The sequence below is a fragment of the Garra rufa genome, chromosome 1, assembly GCF_049309525.1.
Source record: "Garra rufa chromosome 1, GarRuf1.0, whole genome shotgun sequence".
In the NCBI taxonomy this organism is placed as follows: Eukaryota; Metazoa; Chordata; class Actinopteri; order Cypriniformes; family Cyprinidae; genus Garra; species Garra rufa.
Genome location: NC_133361.1, coordinates 3,481,396 through 3,499,985, shown reverse-complemented (window position 1 = coordinate 3,499,985; position 18,590 = coordinate 3,481,396). Strand labels below are relative to the sequence as shown.

General features: G+C 37.5%; 3 protein-coding genes across 4 annotated transcripts in view; 2 read left to right on the top strand and 1 right to left on the bottom strand.

Moving 5' to 3' along the window:
* The window catches only part of LOC141341545 (uncharacterized), a 28,302-nt gene extending 24,089 nt beyond the window's left edge, over positions 1-4,213 (top strand). Inside the window, exon 6 of the mRNA XM_073846415.1 lies at positions 338-4,213. Within this exon, the coding sequence (XP_073702516.1) occupies positions 338-1,146 (809 nt within the window). The 3' untranslated portion in view covers positions 1,147-4,213. The remainder of the gene's footprint in view (positions 1-337) is intronic.
* Positions 1-18,590, top strand: part of LOC141326852 (uncharacterized) — a 269,935-nt gene that overhangs the window by 191,932 nt on the left and 59,413 nt on the right. The window lies entirely within an intron of this gene.
* Positions 1-18,590, bottom strand: part of LOC141341529 (uncharacterized) — an 85,409-nt gene that overhangs the window by 62,768 nt on the left and 4,051 nt on the right. Inside the window, exon 2 of the mRNA XM_073846414.1 lies at positions 18,055-18,062. Within this exon, the coding sequence (XP_073702515.1) occupies positions 18,055-18,062 (8 nt within the window). The remainder of the gene's footprint in view (positions 1-18,054; positions 18,063-18,590) is intronic.

The window sequence follows — 18,590 nt, the reverse complement described above, 5'->3', positions numbered from 1 at the left end:
GTCATATGCTCACAATGAATTGCCCCATGATTTATTCACCCTCAAGCTGACATTTCAACGTCACAATTTCTTGCTTTCGATTTTTAATTCATTGCTCTTAGTCATACAGACAAACCTGTTAATGAAACCTCACAATCATAAGATTAAACAATGAAAATGCATAAATAGTAAGAAATATAAAAACAAAATAATTTAAATAAATTGTGAATGATGACAAGAAGATATAAATGGCAAATGATAAAACAGTCAACCGACAAGTTATATAATAATTAAACGACTAATGATTATAAATGATTTTTTTTTTTTGACAAAAGTACTGTTTTTACTCTTGTTTCAGAGTTGATTGAAGACGATGAGGTGAAAGAAGAACTGAGTGAATTTGAGGAGAAAGATCATGTCAGTAGTGGAGAAAAACCTAAACAGAACGATTTAAAGAAAAGAAGAGACAAGAAATCTTTCACCTGCACTCAGTGTGGAAATAGTTTCACATGCAAATATAATCAAGATGTTCACATGAGAGTTCACACTGGAGAAAAACCGTTCACATGTGATCAATGCGGGAAGAGTTTCTCACAATCATCAGCCCTTAAGACACACATGAACATCCACACTAGAGAGAAACTGCACACATGTGATCAATGCGGGAAAACATTTTTGTGGGCTTTAAGCCTGAAGAAACACCTGAGAGTTCATTCAAAGGAGAAGCCGCATTCATGTCATTTGTGTGGAAGGGGGTTTTCATGTATACAATACTTTAAAAAACATCAGAAAACACACACTGGTGTAAAAGAGTACATGTGCTTTGAGTGTGAGAAGACTTTTACTACAGCTGGAAATCTGAAACAGCACGAGAGTATCCACACTGGAGAGAAACCTTACAAGTGTTCACACTGCGACAAGAGATTCAGTCAGTCATCAAGTCTAAAAACACATGAGAGGATCCACACTGGAGAGAAACCGTACGCATGTGATCAATGTGGGAAGAGTTTTAGACAAAAAGTATACCTTACATCACACATGAGAGTTCACACTGGAGCGAAACCGTTCTCTTGTGATCAGTGTGGGAAGAGTTTCTCACAATCATCAAACCTTAAGAGACACATGATCATCCACACTGGAGAGAAGCTGTACGCATGTGATCAATGAGGGAAGAGTTTTTTTGAGTGCTTCAGTCCTGAAGAAACACTTTTTGTGTGTTCACATTTGTGTGGAAGGGGTTTTTCCATGTATACAATACTTAAAAGAACATCAGAAAACACACACTGGTGTGAAAAAGGACATGTGCTTTGAGTGATTTCAGGATCCACAATGGAGAAAAACCGTATCACTGGGCTGAATGTGGGAAGCATTTCAAACATGCATCTTCTCTACAGTCATTCAAATAACAATTGGTGAGGATTTTTATTGGTCAAAATGTGAATTAATCAAGCCATTTAGTATCAAATCAAGCTACTATTACAATCATGTTTTGCCTGTGTATAAGGAGGTCTAGGCCTGCATCACAAGGTTGTAGCCTCTGGAAATGTACAGACAATACTGTATGCATCAACTGTGCATCCTAAGTAGACACAAGTAGACACTAAACAAGACAAGGCCTCTCCCTTAATGTAACTAAAGGCCTCCAGTCCACCGCGTGACCAGGAAATGGGAGGCACAGTCAAAAATGGAACAATAGCCTTATTCATAGAAAAAATGTATATAGAACACGCCTAGAAGAAAACTCTAAAACTAGAAAAGAGGGTGCCAACAGAGATCCGATAGATTCTCCTGTAGGGTCTCTCAGGCTTTGTTACTTTGGTAATGATGCTCCTCTCTGGGCTCCAGCAGTTCTGAATGGGCTCAGCTCTCCCCCGCGCATTTACCATATTAGAAACACACTAATATATTTGTTTTCAGAAAGGCACGGAAAACAAATAATGGTAGCCACTAAAGGGATATGATTAGCTGCTTGTTAGCAAGTTAGCCGGATCCCATCAGCATATTTGTGTTTGTGCTCAGGGGAGCTTCTACGTGTTTTTTGCGACATAGAGTATATATCACAGACATATCTCACGAATCTTTTCAGAAACAAAGTGTAGAGAGAGTGTAAATAAGAGACCGATTGTACAGTATATCGAGCATCGTTGATAAGAGAGCTTTGTGATATTGCGAACCAAGATGAGTAACAGCTTTTAATAATTATAAGGGAGTTTGTAAATGAGCTATTGATTTAATACAAGAGTTCAGTAAACAAGAAGTTGAGGTGAGCGGGTCCATTTGCGAGCTTTTATTAATAGGACGAGACGAAGACATGGTCGAAAACAGGCAGGGTCAGAACAATAGCAAACAGGATTAGCTAAGGGAAGGCGAGAGGTATAGTCCGTGTAACAGGCGTAGGTCAAACCGTGGCGAACGTAATCCGTAAAGGGGCTAGATGAGATAGTAATCCGAGAACCGTGCAAGAGTTCAGTTAGCAGGCAGTGAGACCGAAGAGACGAGATGGCCAGGCAAGAAAGCTATACAAGGGAAACTAGGAACTACAATGACACAAAGATAACTACAGCAATGGAAAACAACAATAATACTAATCACAATACTCCACAGCTTGCAAGGGGAAAGACTGAGGCTTTTATAGGGCTGCTGATTGGCCACAGGTACTGACCCAATCAGCGCGCTGAATGACGGGGAAAGTAGTCCAGGGTGTGGTGCAACAGTCTGAGTGTAATGACAGGGTGAGAGCGACATATGGTGGTGAGTGGACCATAGGTCACCAACCAGATTTGTAACATAGCCCCCCCTCAAAGAGCAGCTTCCAGACGCTCCAACAGAACAACAGTCCAGGGTAGCGGTGGGGCGGGAGCGAGACAGAGCGAGGGCTGGAGGACCAGGTCCATGTGGAGGACCCGGTGATTGAGGCAGGACCGACAGAGCAGGAACCCTCCAGGGCAGAGCTGGGGCAGGGAGCGCGGGAGCCCTCCAGGGTGGAGCAAGAAGCGCGGATGCCCTCCAGGGTGAAGCAGGAGGCGCAGAGGCCTTCCAGGGCGGAGCAGGAACCTGCATCATAGACTGGGACCTGGGGAGAACAGAGACAGAGGATGCAGACAGAATAAGGAGAGAAGCAGAGAGTCCAAAGGATAATGCCACCTCCATAAGAGGTTCTACAGCTAATGCTGACACCTCTGGAGGCATTGGTGCAGCTTCTCTCACGGGGAAGGCCTCTGAAGCTGACTCGTGGTCAGACGGGACCTCTGGAGCAGACTCGAGACCAGACAGGACCTCTGGAACAGACTGTGAGCAGGCAAGACCTTAGGAACATACTTATGATCAGACATGAGCTCTGGAGCAAGCTTGGGATCAGACATGCCATCAGGAGCTGACTTGTGAACAGACGTGAGCTCTGGAGTTAACTTGGGAACAATCGTGACTTCAGGAACGTAGTGTGCCGCCCATATACTTAAAATAGCGACCGCCATCACACTGGCCAACCTGACGTGATGAGGCTCAGAATCAACAGCAGTAACTTGACTTGGCTCATTAAGAACTACTGTGAGCTATGACTTTGCTTGACTCAGGAACCACGGCTGTGACTTTGCTTGACTCAGGAACCGCAGCTATGACTTTGCTTGACTCAGGAACAGCTGCTGTGACTTTGCTTGACTCAGGAACCGCGGCTGTGACTTTGCTTGATTTAGGAACAGCGGCTGTGACTTTGCTTGACTCAGGAACCGCGGCTGTAACTTTGCTTGACTCAGGAACCGCGGCTGTGACTTTGCTTGACTCAGGAACCACGGCTGTGACTTTGCTTGACTCAGGAACCACGGCTGTAACTTTGCTTGACTCAGGAACCACGGCTGTAACTTTGCTTGACTCAGGAACCACGGCTGTAACTTTGCTTGACTCAGGAACAGCTGCTGTGACTTTGCTTGACTCAGGAACAGCTGCTGTGACTTTGCTTGACTCAGGAACAGCTGCTGTGACTTTGCTTGACTCAGGAACTGCGGCTGTGACTTTGCTTGACTCAGGAACTGCGGCTGCGACTTGACGGGACTCGGGAAACACAGCTGCGACTCGACGGAACTCGGGAAACACCGCTGCGACTCGATTGGACTCGGGAAACACAGCTGCGACGCGACTGGACTCGGGAAACAGCTGCAACTTGACGGAACTCGGGAAACACAGCTGCGACTTGACTGGACTCGGGAAACAGCTGCAACTTGACGGAACTCGGGGAACACAGCTGCGACTCGACTGGACTCGGGAAACACAGCCGCGACTCGACTGGACTCGGGAAACACAGCTGCGACTCGACTGGACTCGGGAAACAGCTGCGACTTGACGGAACTCGGGAAACACAGCTGCGACTTGACTGGACTCGGGAAACAGCTGCAACTTGACGGAACTCGGGAAACACAGCTGCGACTCGACTGGACTCGGGAAACACAGCCGTGACTCGACTGGACTCGGGAAACACAGCTGCGACTCGACTGGACTCGGGAAACAGCTGCGACTTGACGGAACTCGGGAAACACAGCTGCGACTTGACTGGACTCGGGAAACAGCTGCAACTTGACGGAACTCGGGAAACACAGCCGCGGCTCGACTGGACTCGGGAAACAGCTGCAACTTGACGGAACTCGGGAAACACAGCTGCGACTTGACTGGACTCAGACTTTTGTAAAAAATCTGGGATTTTATTTTTAGGTCATTTCGCCCAGCTCTGATAAAACATGTAAATCCATCACCATTGTAATACAGACTGTATTAATTAATTCCTAATTTGTTTATTTGTTCTTATTTCATTGCTTACTGTGTACTTGTTTTAAAATCTTCAATATATATTAGTTAGTGCTTTACTGTCTGGATCTTGTCTGATTCAGCAATTAAGGATAATTCAATAAATGCCACCAGCTAAAAAGCAATTAGTACTCGGAGTAGTTTTTATGAAGAGTAATTTGTACTTTTACTTAAGTACTTTTTTAACACCAGTACTTTTACTTGTAATTGAGGACAATTTCAGCAACGTAACAGTACTTGTAATTGAGTATAAATTTTCAGTATACTTTCCACCACTGAAAGTCTTATCTTCTGGCTTCAAAACCCCAAGACTTGTGTGATCTTTAAAATGACAAGGGGAAAACCACCTCACAGTCACAGTAAGCAGATCATCTTCAGATATGGCATCCTCACCAAATGTTCTGTTATGCAATTAAAAAGAACAAACTAAAATTGAACTTTAAAAAAAAAGAACACTTGAACTTATATCGGCAGCATGATTTACAAAAACTATGCAATTGTCAACAAAGACGTATTTGGTAAAAATAGGAAGTGTAATTTGATTATTTAGTTTGTTCGCATCCCATTGGATTGTTTGGAGAGGGCGGAGTTTGTAACGCTCTGGCTCATAGACATATAAATACACCTCATTGGCTGCTCGATGGCAGGTCAATGTCGCTGCCATATTGGTCAGGGCAACGCTCTATAACTCTCATATCTAGTACTAAATGCATTTTGTTTGATCCCTCTTATTTTGGTTAGATAACATTTGGCAAGAGTGTATGTATAAATATATTTTTTGTCTTTTTAATGTTTTTAACAAATACTATTGTTAAACTACTTTTCACTATAATTAAATTTTCTTTATAATTTACTATTCATTCTATTTTTCTTTATTGTCTGTTCTGTATATTCTACTCATGTATTGCTATTTATGTATTATGGTATTATACATATAATGTTTGCTGTTATAAATCTATTAAATTTCTCATGTTATTGTACTGTTGTACTTGCTATTTTATTATATTATTCACTTTACTACAACATATACTACATATACTTAATATTACAGATATCACTTTCACTATATTTTTATATAGGGAACGAGCTGTGTTCTGACCCGAAGCAGGAGAAAAGCTAAAATGTTGGGGTTAGAGACAGAGAAAGCAATGGAAAAACTTAATTTTATTCACTGTACATTAAAATGAAATATATCATAGGAATATTAAATAAATTTTAGAACTGTTAACATCTTGATTAACAAGAATGACAAGTGTGCGCTTTCACAATTTCTTACGAAAATTAATTTCCCAAGGCTAACTAAATAACTGAAGACAGAGTTATTTTTTAACTCCATGTAGATCACAATCCACTGAAATCGGCTGTAAAATTTAAACCTTAGCGTGTTTATATCTAGAATAGGGATGTTAACCGATGACCGTTTGACCGGTGGTTGACCGTATCAACGTTAACCGGTCAAAGTTGTCGGTAGTCGGTTAAAAAAAAAAGTGCCGGTGCGTCTTTTACGCATTCTGAAGGTGCCTGTTTTATCCATTGGTTTTATCATGTTGCAGTCTATTAGGCAACATTCCGCATAAGATGGGCTTGGATTTGGAAATACATTACATCTACATTTCAGTGGTAACCGATAAGGTGATGATGATCATCATCTTTCTTTATTATGGTTAGCACTACCTCAACTAAAGCGGCGTCTCTTCAGAGCTGTCATTTTCTTAAATGAGCCGTGGCAATGTTTCAAATGAGCTTCTAACCAAAACAAACGTCTTTATTTTCAAAGCGATCACCTTGTACCCAAACCATTTGAAACTAAGGAGCCATTTGTCCTACGATTACATACAACAAGCTCTTCGGCGCCGCGTTTGCGGGACTCATGTTTCGCGCTGTAGTGGATTTTAAAAAAGTGACGTGAGTGGCAGTGTGTGTGTGTGTGTGTGTGTGTGTGTGTGTGCGGGAGGCAGAGCGGCAGAGAGATGCGACAGTTGCGAAATTGCAGGCGCGGCTCGAAATGGCTGTTATTTCAAATAGCGTACCATATTAAACTAATCGGTTAACCGGTTTCAACCGGCTAATGAGGCTCGGTGGTCGGTCAAGAAATTTTTTAGTTTTCGCCATCCCTAATCTAGAAAAAAACACAGCTCCCCCGTTTACCTCCATTTGTTTTTAAGGCAGTCTTGCCCGGACAAACATGGCGGACGCGTTGAAGTATCACAGCAACGGACCAGGCTTCACTCTTCAGCGCATGCGCGAGTAAGAGAGTTATGGGGAGTCCTCTTCTCTGTTATTAGCTTTGTGCTGTCCTGCGAGTCTTATTTTGTGTAATTAAGCCTGAGGATAACGAATTTGAGGTAAAGGCCAGCTCGTATGAATATGAATAGTGCTGTAGTAATGTTATAGATAGCCTGTGTTCAGTGCAGAAACTTCGTTCAACCGGCAAAAACGATCATATTGAGTCTAATGTTCCTCCGTTCATAAAAGTTGAGTTGAATACGGAGTTGTTCGGGACAAATAGTTTGACAAACGAGAAAAGTACATCTCAGTTAGACACTGCCTTGTTTTCATCGGCTGAATAACGTTAAAATAAACAACAGCAGCAACAAGCACGAGAGGAAAACGAGTTCATTTCATTAAAACCTGTTTTGTTTGTTTCTCTGAATGATCGTTTCGACGTTTAAAGGGATAATGTTGCTAATACAGAATGTAAAAAGAACTGATATCAAGTCTTGCTGCTATTTCTCTTTTGAAATTTATTTTTTGGCTGATCAAATTTGTTATAGTCACTTTTATAACGCGATAAAGTATATATTCCAGTGCTGTTGAATAATGGCTGAATTAGAATCTCAATTAATTGAACATTTGAACTCGATTAAGATTAATGAACGAATATTTTATTTATTAATAAAATTATATTTATATGATTTTTTTTTTACCTCAGTTCACTGACAAGTTTTGTACAGTAAATATGCTCACATATTAGAGATTTCTAAAAGGGTGCATTACTTGATTTTTAAATAATTGAAGGAAACACACACTATCTATGATTATTTATTGAACATCAGAAATTGATAAGTCTTAATACTTAAAATGAAAAGTCACATTTTTCTTAAACTAGTGAAAATAAATAACTTGCACTTTTGGAAACAAAGTAATTTTTTTTTCAATGTTTTTCATATTAAAAGTAGGAAATAAGCAGCATCTCTTTCTATCTAGATCAAATTACTCTTGCATATCCTGTAAATACTTTTTACTGTATAAATACTGTTTAAGCTCTCCACCCAGCTAACAATTTTTGGTTCCCATAACGTTCTGGCAACGTTAGTTTTTGGATCCCAGAACGTTCCCAAGAACATTCCCTATTGTTTAGCCAGAAAGTTTTCTTTATATAACAAGAACGTTCTTTTTAGGTTAGGGGAACGTTCTGGGAACCTACTGGGAACGTTCCGGAAGTGTTCTCTGTAGGTTATAAAAAATAAATATAAAAATAACCTTCTGGGAACGTTCTCTGTAGGCTATAAAATTAAAACCTAAAAATAACCTGCAGGGAACGTTCTGAGAGCATTCTTTATAGGTTACTAAAAACATAACCTACAGGGAATGTTCTAGGAACGTTCTCATGTGGTTCCCAAAAAAATAACCACATTTTTTTTTTTTTTTTTGCACAAAAAAGAAATACAACACCAAGGACATACTGATGCATATTCGGTGCCGGAGAAGGCAAAAAGCCAGTATGGCTTATCTAAAGCCTCCACCAAAGAAAGATAAAACATAACCAAAGAATGCAAAACACTAAATAATACAACTCATACAACAAACAAAAAATATTTCACGATAATACTAGTGATAAAACAACAAGCATTTCACAGTAAAATGAAAATACACTGAAAAATATAGAATCAACTAATTGCACAAACTAATTCATCAGCAAACCTCTTAAAACTCTTTTAAAGCTCTCTATTGAGGTACATTGTCTCGCCACATGAGAAAATTTATTCCAAATCTGTGTACCTTTAAATCTTATTGAAAATTGGCCTCTACATGTGGTGAAATTTGGAGGATGGAGATCCATTACCTGCCTAGTATTATGGGCATGAACAGCTGAGTTAGCTTTAAAGTATAACGTGAACTGGCAAGGAATCTTTCCTTCCGATAAAAATAATTTGTACATGAAAACACATATTTGAAAGATGTTAATATCAAAAATTGATAAAATCTGCAATTTCTTAAATAGCGAAGCTGAAGATGTATATGAACCTGAACGAGCTGCTATCCTGACAAACCGTTTCTGGAGAATTAGAATTCTATGTAGCTTTGTTGGAAATGTGCTCCCCCACACCATGTTAGAATATGACAAATACGGATAAATTAAGCTATAATATAGGGTACGAAGACATTTAGTAGTAACAAGATGGCTAATCTTCCTTATTATACCAATTGACTTATTAATTTTGCCACAAACATAGTCTATGTGTCCTCTCCAACTCAAACCTTCATCAATAATAACACCTAAAAATGTTGTTGTTGTTAACTGAAGCATCTCAGTAGGCCCAATTTTAATTTGCACTAGTTCTTTGTTGTATGTTTTTTTGCCACTAAAAATTACAAAATTACATTTCTTAATATTTAAAGATAATTTATTTAACTTGAACCAAGCAGTGTAGGCAACTAGGCCAATATTTTCATTACTCATTAACGTACTTAAATATGAATGTGAAAGAACAAGGGTTGTATCATCCGCAAATATGATGGGGGAAAGCACATCCGAAACACTAAACATATCATTTATATAAATGAGGAACAACAGTGGTCTAAGAATAGACCCCTGTGGGACCCCGCATTGTAGTTTAGCTTTATTGGAAAAATAACCCTTAAAAGAAACAAACTGTGATCTATTTGAAATATAACTTGATAACCATTTATAAGTGATATCTTGGAAACCATATTTGTATAATTTAGCAAGGAGGATATTGTGATTTATTGTATCAAATGCTTTTGAAAAATCCAAAAAAATACTGCAGGTGAACTCATTATTTTCAAGTGCAGAAATAACCTTATCAATAAAATGAAGTAAAGCCATATAAGTTGAATGATTTCTCCGAAAGCCATACTGGTGATTATAAAGAATCATATTAGAATCTAGATGAAAAATTATCCTTTTATGTATGATTTTTTTCTAATATTTTAGAGAAACATGGCAAAATGGAAATAGGTCTATAATTAGTAAAACAACAAGGATCATCGGCTTTAAACAAGGGAATGACTTTAGCAACTTTGAAATCATCTGGCACAACTCCTGTTTCCAGAGACAAAGACATAATATGAGAAAGTGGTTGCAAAATGGATTGCTTCACCTGTCTGACAAGGTATGCTGAAAATATTGTCACGGCCGGCTGCGGTAGGTTTTAACTGATCAATAATGTCACTTACTTCATGACCATCAATAGGTTTAAATGAAGACATAACAGGAAATGACCGATGGATAAAATCCAAAGGATTTCCATCACTATCTGAAATTAAATTAGCTAATTTCGGACCAATACTGACAAAAAAATTATTAAAATGTTCAGCTATTTCCTTTGGATTACTTAAATAGTCGTCACCATTCTGAAAAACAGAGGGTAAATCATTGGTAGCCTTTTCTTTTTGAAGCAATTGATTCACTACTTTCCATGTAGATTTAACATTATTTGAACACTTAAGAAATACATTACTGAAATACTTTTTTTTTTTCGGAAAACCTCATTGAGCTTGTATATTTATTTCTTGCTGATTTATAAACAGCATAAGTAAGTGGAGTACGATTTGAAACATACTTTTTGTACAATTTATTCTTTTTCTCTAACAGTTTCCCTAATTCAGCTGTAAACCAAGGTCTATTTATGGCTGTGTTCTGTTTTTTAGACAATTTACCCATAGGGAAACATTCATTGAAATTAGTAGAAATAATACTCATAAACTTTTGATATGCTAAATTCACGTTTCTCTCCTCATATAGATCACCCCAAGAAGTATTGTCAAGCCTATCCTTGAACTTAAAAATATTTACATCGCTCATATTTCTTATAAACAATACTTGGTTTGTATTGTTGTATCCAGTTGCTTTAGTCACAGATAACTGAAATATAGGGAGATGGTCAGACAAATCGGAATACAGAATACCAGATTTCATTTCTTGACCTAAAGAATTACATAAAATGTTATCTATCAAAGTTGCAGATTTTTCTTTGACTTGAGTAGCTTTATGGATGAGTGGAAAAAAATAACTAGAGTAAAGAACATTTAGAAAGTCCCCAGTGAGAGTGTCTGTATCATAGTTTAGGAGATTCAAATTAAAATCCCCCAATATATAACAAGGTTTTGTCTCATTGTTAACACGTTCAAGTGAATAAAGCAAGCTTTCATTGAAATCTTTGATAATAGAATGAGGTGGCCGATAGACAATCCCAACAATTATATTCTTTCCATTGCAAGCGCTAATAAGCTCCAAAAAAGCGACTCTACATCATCCTGTTCCGTTTTTAGAGTGGAGATCCCGGATAACATCATCCAGTCGCTTGTTTGTACTTTCAATTATCATTTGGACAAAACATTTAAAGTTTTCTTGTTGCTGTTGCAACATTTCTTTGTAAAACTCCTTCTGCTGCTCGAGTAGCTGGGAGAGCAAAGACATTGTTACAGGTTCATCATCTGATGGGGATAGCTTAGAATGTTTGGGAGGCATTTTCTTACCACGATGTACCAGATGCAGCAAGCTTTAATATACCAAGATGTACCCAAGATGTAAGCCCAAGATGTACCCAAGATTCACGTGATTATTACAATGTGGCAAGAGTGCTCAGCTGATGGTGCCTCGTTTGAGGCCTTCAGATCCAGATACTCCACAAGATTTAGAGATTTAGGACAGCTTCAAAAGTCGCAATTTTGATAGTCGACGCTCCTTGTAAACTTCTTATTCACAGTTGCTCAAAACTTTTAACATTGGAAAGAGGATTACCAAGATATTTGCTGGATGAGACAGAGCAGAATTTTCAGGCAGAGGAGACGGTGGCCATCTTGGAAACTAACGTTCCCAAATGGGAACCATATGGGAACCATATGGGAACGTTCTGTGATTGCTGGGCAGGGATGGAGAGGGGTCACGTGACTCCACACGCGGTAGTGTTTTTAAAGGGAAAGTAATTGAAATAATCGAACTGGAAATATTTGATCAATTATAGGTTCTGAATGTCAATTTCGATTACTTTTTGATTAATCACCCGGCCCTAGGATGAATAAATTCCAGCCATTTTGCAAAAAAAAAATAAAAATAAAAATAAAATATATATATATATATATATATATATATATACAATGATTCATTCAAATGGATGTTTTTTACAATGTTGTTGTAAACACTAGTGGCCAGACTAACTTACTAAATGTGAAAAAAAAAAATATTTCGGTGAATTGCAACTTTTTTTTTTTTCACTTCAAATGTTGACTACTGTAGAATAGTGCATAAGATTTGGGACATACCTTCAATTTCTGAATGTTTCTGCCTATCATTTGGGGCTCTGAGATTGGTGGTCCAGCTGTGAAATTACAGAGCTCCAAGTCATAGATTGGTGGAAATGTGACGGCACTTTGTAGGACGATCGGCTGTTGGCATGACACTGGTTCCCTCTATTCATTGTTATTTTGGCTTTTCCACACAGAGATTCATGTTGAGTGAAGCCCCTCGCACAACAATCACATCATCAGTGAAGCCCCTCCCACAACAATCACATCATCAGTGAAGCCCCTCCCACAACAATCACATCATCAGTGAAGCCCCTCCCACAACAGTCTCACATTCAGCATCAGTTTACAAGTGAAGATGAGCATCAAATCATCAGGAAGAGCTGAAATCTGCAAATCTGAGTTTATTAAAGAGGACAGAGAGAAGATGAGAGATCCAGAAGATACTGAACAACAAACAGGTTGGTACAAGCAAAAAGGAACTCCAAGGCACTCTCACATAGAAAAAGTTAAAAAGCCTTTATTGTAGCGGCTTGGTCACATTAAACCCATCTAAAAACTCCAACGCGTTTCAGCAACATGGCCTTCATCAGGAAGTCAAACAGTTCTCACAGGCAAGAGGAGGTTCTTAACATCTAAAATCACCAATCAGAAAGCTCCACCTTGAAGATAAACTAGTCAGGTGACAAGTGTCTAAATATCAAAAAAATCATCCTTACCAAACAGTGAGACAAACGCATTGAATATATAACCCATAAATGTGCAATAAAATACATATTGTACATATGGTCCAAAAACAAACTCAGTAAACAAAATCTAGAGTAAGCAAAAATAAAAGGATAGCAAAAACCAGACACGAAATCAAAGAAAAACACTAAAGTCCAGGTCTTTATTTAGGCCAGGATGTTTAGTGGCTTGTAATTTAAATATCCAAAAAGTCTCCTTCTGATTTAGCTGCCTCTGTCTATCACCTTTTCTCAAGGACAGTGGGATGTGGTCAATCCCACAGGCCTGTAAAGTGGACGGGTTACTATTATGGTGTTCCATGAAGTGTCTTGCCATTGGGTAATTCATTTTGCCTGTGCGAATAGCATATTTGTGCTCTTGTAGGCGTCGTTTAGTTCTTCCGACATGAAACACTTTGCACCCAGGACACTCTAATCTATAGACAACAAAAGTAGTTTTAAAATTTATAAAGTGATTAATCGTAAACTGCTTTTGGGAAACAATATCCTAAAAGACTTTTGTTTGCTTAACATTAGTACAGTGATTGCAGTGATGGCATTTATAGCAACCCTTAGGTCTGGTGCTCAACCATGTTTGTTTGGAATCTGGTTTTAGATAACTATGGACCAGTTTATCTTGTAGAGTAGGACACCTTCTAAAACTTAACAGAGGAGGATCAGGAAAAAAACTTGCTTAAAAGCTCATCACTCTCAATAATACCCCAGTTTTTTCTTATGATTTGTTTAATTTGTTCACCCTCTGTACTGTACCTAGTGACAAATACTGGTCTGTCCTTTGTCTGTTTTACTGTATTTCTTTTCAGTAATGAAATTCTATCAATCTGCTTAGCTCTAATATAGGCTTTTTGAAGAACAGTGTTCTTATATCCCCGTTCTACAAATCTTGACATCATTTCTTTGGATTTATTTTCAAAAACCTTGTCTTGATCACAAATTCTTCTCACCCTCTGGAACTGCCCATATGGGACATTATCTTTCAGCCAATTAGGGTGGAAACTTTTAGCATGCAAAATAGTGTTTCTGTCCGTAGGTTTCCTAAACACTGATGTATGTAAAGATCCTAGATCATCTTTGAAAATGGTAAGGTCAAGAAAATGAATACCTTCTCTACTGTACTCCAAAGACAGCTTAATGTTAGAGTTAATACTGTTTAGAAATGTATGAAATTCTTTTAACTCTGTTTCTGACCCTGGCCAAAATAAGCAGACGTCATCAATGTAGCCTCCCCACCAAACAGTGTACTTTAAAAACACATTCCTTTCGCAATTAAAGACAAAATCTTCTTCCAATTTGCCCAAGAAAAGACCTGCATATGAAGGACTATAACAAGCCCCCATGGCACACCCTTTTGTTTGTTTGAAAATCTTGTCCTGGAAAATAAAGATGTTGTTAGTTAAAGTCCATTCAGTCAATGAGAGTAAAAAGTCAGTGGGTTGGCATTTCAGATGCTGGCCGTACACTCAAAAAATGTGTGAGAGCTTCAAGACCCTGTTGATGGTCAATATTAGTATACAATGCTTCCACATCCATTGTGGCTACACTCAAAAAAATAAATTGTTCAATGAACATGATTTAATCGTAGCACCCATTATGCATCTAAACAAATCTATTAAACTTGAAAGCTTTGAACATGTTATATGAATGTGATTTAAACTTGTAGATTTAACATTGTTTTAACATGTCAGTGTAGCTTCTTTCCAACTAATTGAATCAAAATGATTGTATCCTGTTAGTCTAATATGTCAGTAAAAGCACTTCAATTCAACAAAATTCTTCCTTGTTACATCTACTAGTTAATGTCTTGTTCATGTATAGTTTTGGTACTTTAATTAATACCCATCTTGTTGTTTCAATTAGATTTGTTTTAGGTGACAGCACTAACAACCAAAACATTAAAAGTTCAGTAATCTACAGAAAAACCACATAAAACATGCAAACAATTAAACATTTTTATTTTTTCATTCAATTTTAACATACACATACAAATAAGTTTAAACTGCTTACTTCACTTTAAGTCTCCTATCCATTTGAGTTTTTTTTTTAAAACAGGATTCAAACAGCATATCAGTCCAAATAACAGCACAAGCTGGTGCAATGCTACTCAAGTCACTGAGGACTTCCACAACTTCAGTTTGGACACCAATGTCCTGTGGGTCTTTGCTAGGAAGCGTTCCCTCCTTCAGTATGACATACACTCCCATCACAGTTTGCTCCATGGTACATTTTGACTCAATGTCTGAATCCTGTGGGGCAAAACACATAAAAGATCACAAACAAAAATAATTATTACAAGAATTGCGTATACACTTATTGGCCACTTTATTATGTACACCTGTAAAGTAAACTTCAATCCAATACAGGAGCTCTGATGTGAATCAGAGGTTATTAATTTCTCAGTTTTTAAGTTGAAACTGACAGAAAAGTGATAATTCTTCTCTGTTTATTATTGAGGTCACAGTCGGTGCTGGTGTGTTATTGCAGTGCATTATATAAAAAAAGAGAGTTACAACTGATCTGACAACCATATTTAAAATGAATGAGGTTGCTAAAACATTATAACCACTTTAGAATATAAAGCACTCCAATAAAACAAAAGCATTGGTTTAGTACATCAACCAATTTACATAAGAACTTTGTCTAAATGTACCAGTAGTTTCCTATTAATGAACAATTTGTCCAGCTCAATTATTTGACAAAGTTAAGTGTTCTCTCATGTCACATTTTTGTTGTAGCAAACAGGGAAAAACATGACCCAAGTACATGATATAAGGGCTTTTGAAATTATTTTCTCATCAACTCACCAAATACGCCTTGAATAGTTTTTCAGGGTCTTCATTCAAGTAGATGCACAGAGACTTGATGACACAGGCTTCTCTGGTATGGTATGTACAGTGTCATCCTGTAGGGTGGGGACAAGATTAAATCAACTTCAGCGGCAGCACAGCTTAAGAGTACTGAACGTGTTACTGTCTGTGTAGAATGTAATGGGTGTAATTCTATACACATAGGTTTTAAGTCCTGCCCATGTCTTCAATGTGCATGCATAATTTAAATATATAGTAGTCAACAAAAAAAGTTAATCAAAGTTGTCCTAAAACAAATTAATTTGGTTTTAGGTCAGATTTTGGTCATGCTTTGCATTAGGTGGCCTTAACTACCATGTACTTACATTTAAATTAATCATTTGGTACAATGTACTTATTGTGTACATGTTTTTACATTGTACCTATATTGTGCACTTATATTTTTAAAAATAGCTATGTGTAATTCATTTCTGTAATTACATTTATAGTTACACTGTTGACCCATCCCTTACAACTGAACCCAACCTTAACACCAAACCCGTCCCTAACCATACCCATATCCCACCTTAATAGAAGCAAAAGTGTTTTGCAATACAATATGAAAACAATAAGTACATTGCACTTGTTTTATGACGTAAGTACATAGTAGTTAAGGCCACCTAATATAAAATGTGACCCAAATTTTATTAAAGGTTTTGATCCACTTCAAATGTTGTAAATTGTACCTAGAACTCTCCTTTGCAACACTTCCTGCACTGCCACATACATGTCACTGAAAGAGAAAGAAAAGGAAAGGTCAGTATTCAAGGATAGTTAGTTATACATTACTGTATGTGAGTGTTAAAAAAAACTACTTACCATGTAATAAAGACGAGGTTCACACCAGAAGAGCATGGGGACAGCTATATATTGTGATGTTTTTTTTTTTCTGGTGGGAAAAAAAAAAGTGTATAAAAGTTATATACTATATTTCCAGAATAAAACAATGCATACATATTCAATCATAACTTTAACTGCGATTTGTTAGGACATTTAAAATATATGGTCGACTGCATTATAGATTTTACTTGACAATTTTAGCAAACCGTATTCAATAAACTGGGTAGCATTATGTGCCATTTCGAAACTCAAGAAAAACAAACAAAAACAGCTCTGTAAACGTTAGCTAGACTGAAAAGAGCGATGAGAAGTGCACACTCATTCAACATAGGACACGTTACGTAAATGTATATCTTAAAAATAGCATTACGCTAGCTACATTAACGTACAAACAGAAAAACGAGTGCATGGTGTGTTCGACTATGGATTCTTTCCTCCCGTTTTCTTCTCCCACTGTTGGGACAGACTTCAGGTCTAACGTAGGTTATGTAGTTAATAGTTAGGCGAGTTGTGACAGAACTGCACAAATTGTAGCGGATATATTAACTTTAAGGTGGAACTTGTATCGACAAAGACAACGGAATTTAAATAAGTCTGCTTAAAAACATCGCTACAGTGTCTAATTACTTATTACCCTACGTTACTAACTGCAGACAGTACATTATATCAATCAAGTACGTTTAAACGCAGCAGTTCAAACCGCGGGCGCTCACACAGCTCCTCTTCTTCAGCCGTCTGTACCCACGTGATTCCGTCTCAGTGCTGAGCATGCGCAGTGACTCATCAGAGAGAGTTGTTGATATGAAGCGTTTCAGGCTCATTGAATCAAGTGCTGATCATTTGATTATTTCTTAATTTAGTTACAACTAACACGAATAAATCATTTAACAGAAGTAAACTCGTTATATTCTTATTAATCAGACATATTTGTATTTTGCAAATCAAACAAGTGGCTATTTGACTTTTTTGCGTGTAGGAAAGTATCAGGGCCTATATTTTGCAATTCCTCAACCTTATTCAAAACATCAGTTGTGTCTTGCACATATGCTGGGAGTGAAGGCAAAAAAGGTTTGATAAAATAGTGTACTAGTATGTACTTAGATACTGGTTCCGTGAGGCTTTCATTTCCTGAGATGACCGGACTCAAATATCCAACCTTTATCTTTTGCCTCAGAAAATATTTTTCCCAATTCTTGTTTGAGTAACTCTGTTGGATTGAAAGCAAGTGGTTGATAAAACTCTGTGTTATATAACTGAAGATATGCCTCCATATATATATATATATATATATATATATATATATATATATATATATATATATATATATATATATATATATACATTGTTTTACCCCACACGACTACAGCACCTCCTTTATCTGCCTTTTTAATGACTATTTCATCATCCTTAGATAATGCTTCCAATGCTGCCCTTTCTAAGCGGGAGAGGTTACTTCGTTTGTGAGTCCTCTTGTTCTTAAATAGATTGTCAATCTTGAAATTTACCGTTTTAGTAAATGTACTTAATGCAGCAATTTGAAACAAAGGACAGAAACAAACAGAAACAAACAGGTTGGTGTTGATTCTTCATTGTTCATTAATAATGTTGACGGTTATAAAGCTTCAGGCAGGTTTAGATTGTGTTTGTTGTAACAGGAATGATCTCTAGAGCTGTTGAATAATATTGGTGAAGCATGAAATGTTTGAGCCATATGTATAACGCCACTCAGAGTAACATTTTAGTCTTAAGTGTGTCAAAATTACAAGAATTATATAATTTGACTCTTATTCCTGGACTTCAGAATAAGAGTGATTCATAAAGGTTCCTAAGTGTTAAGACTAGGTCTCATCTCCTAATTAGGATTAATATGATGATGATATGGAATTGATAAAACGAC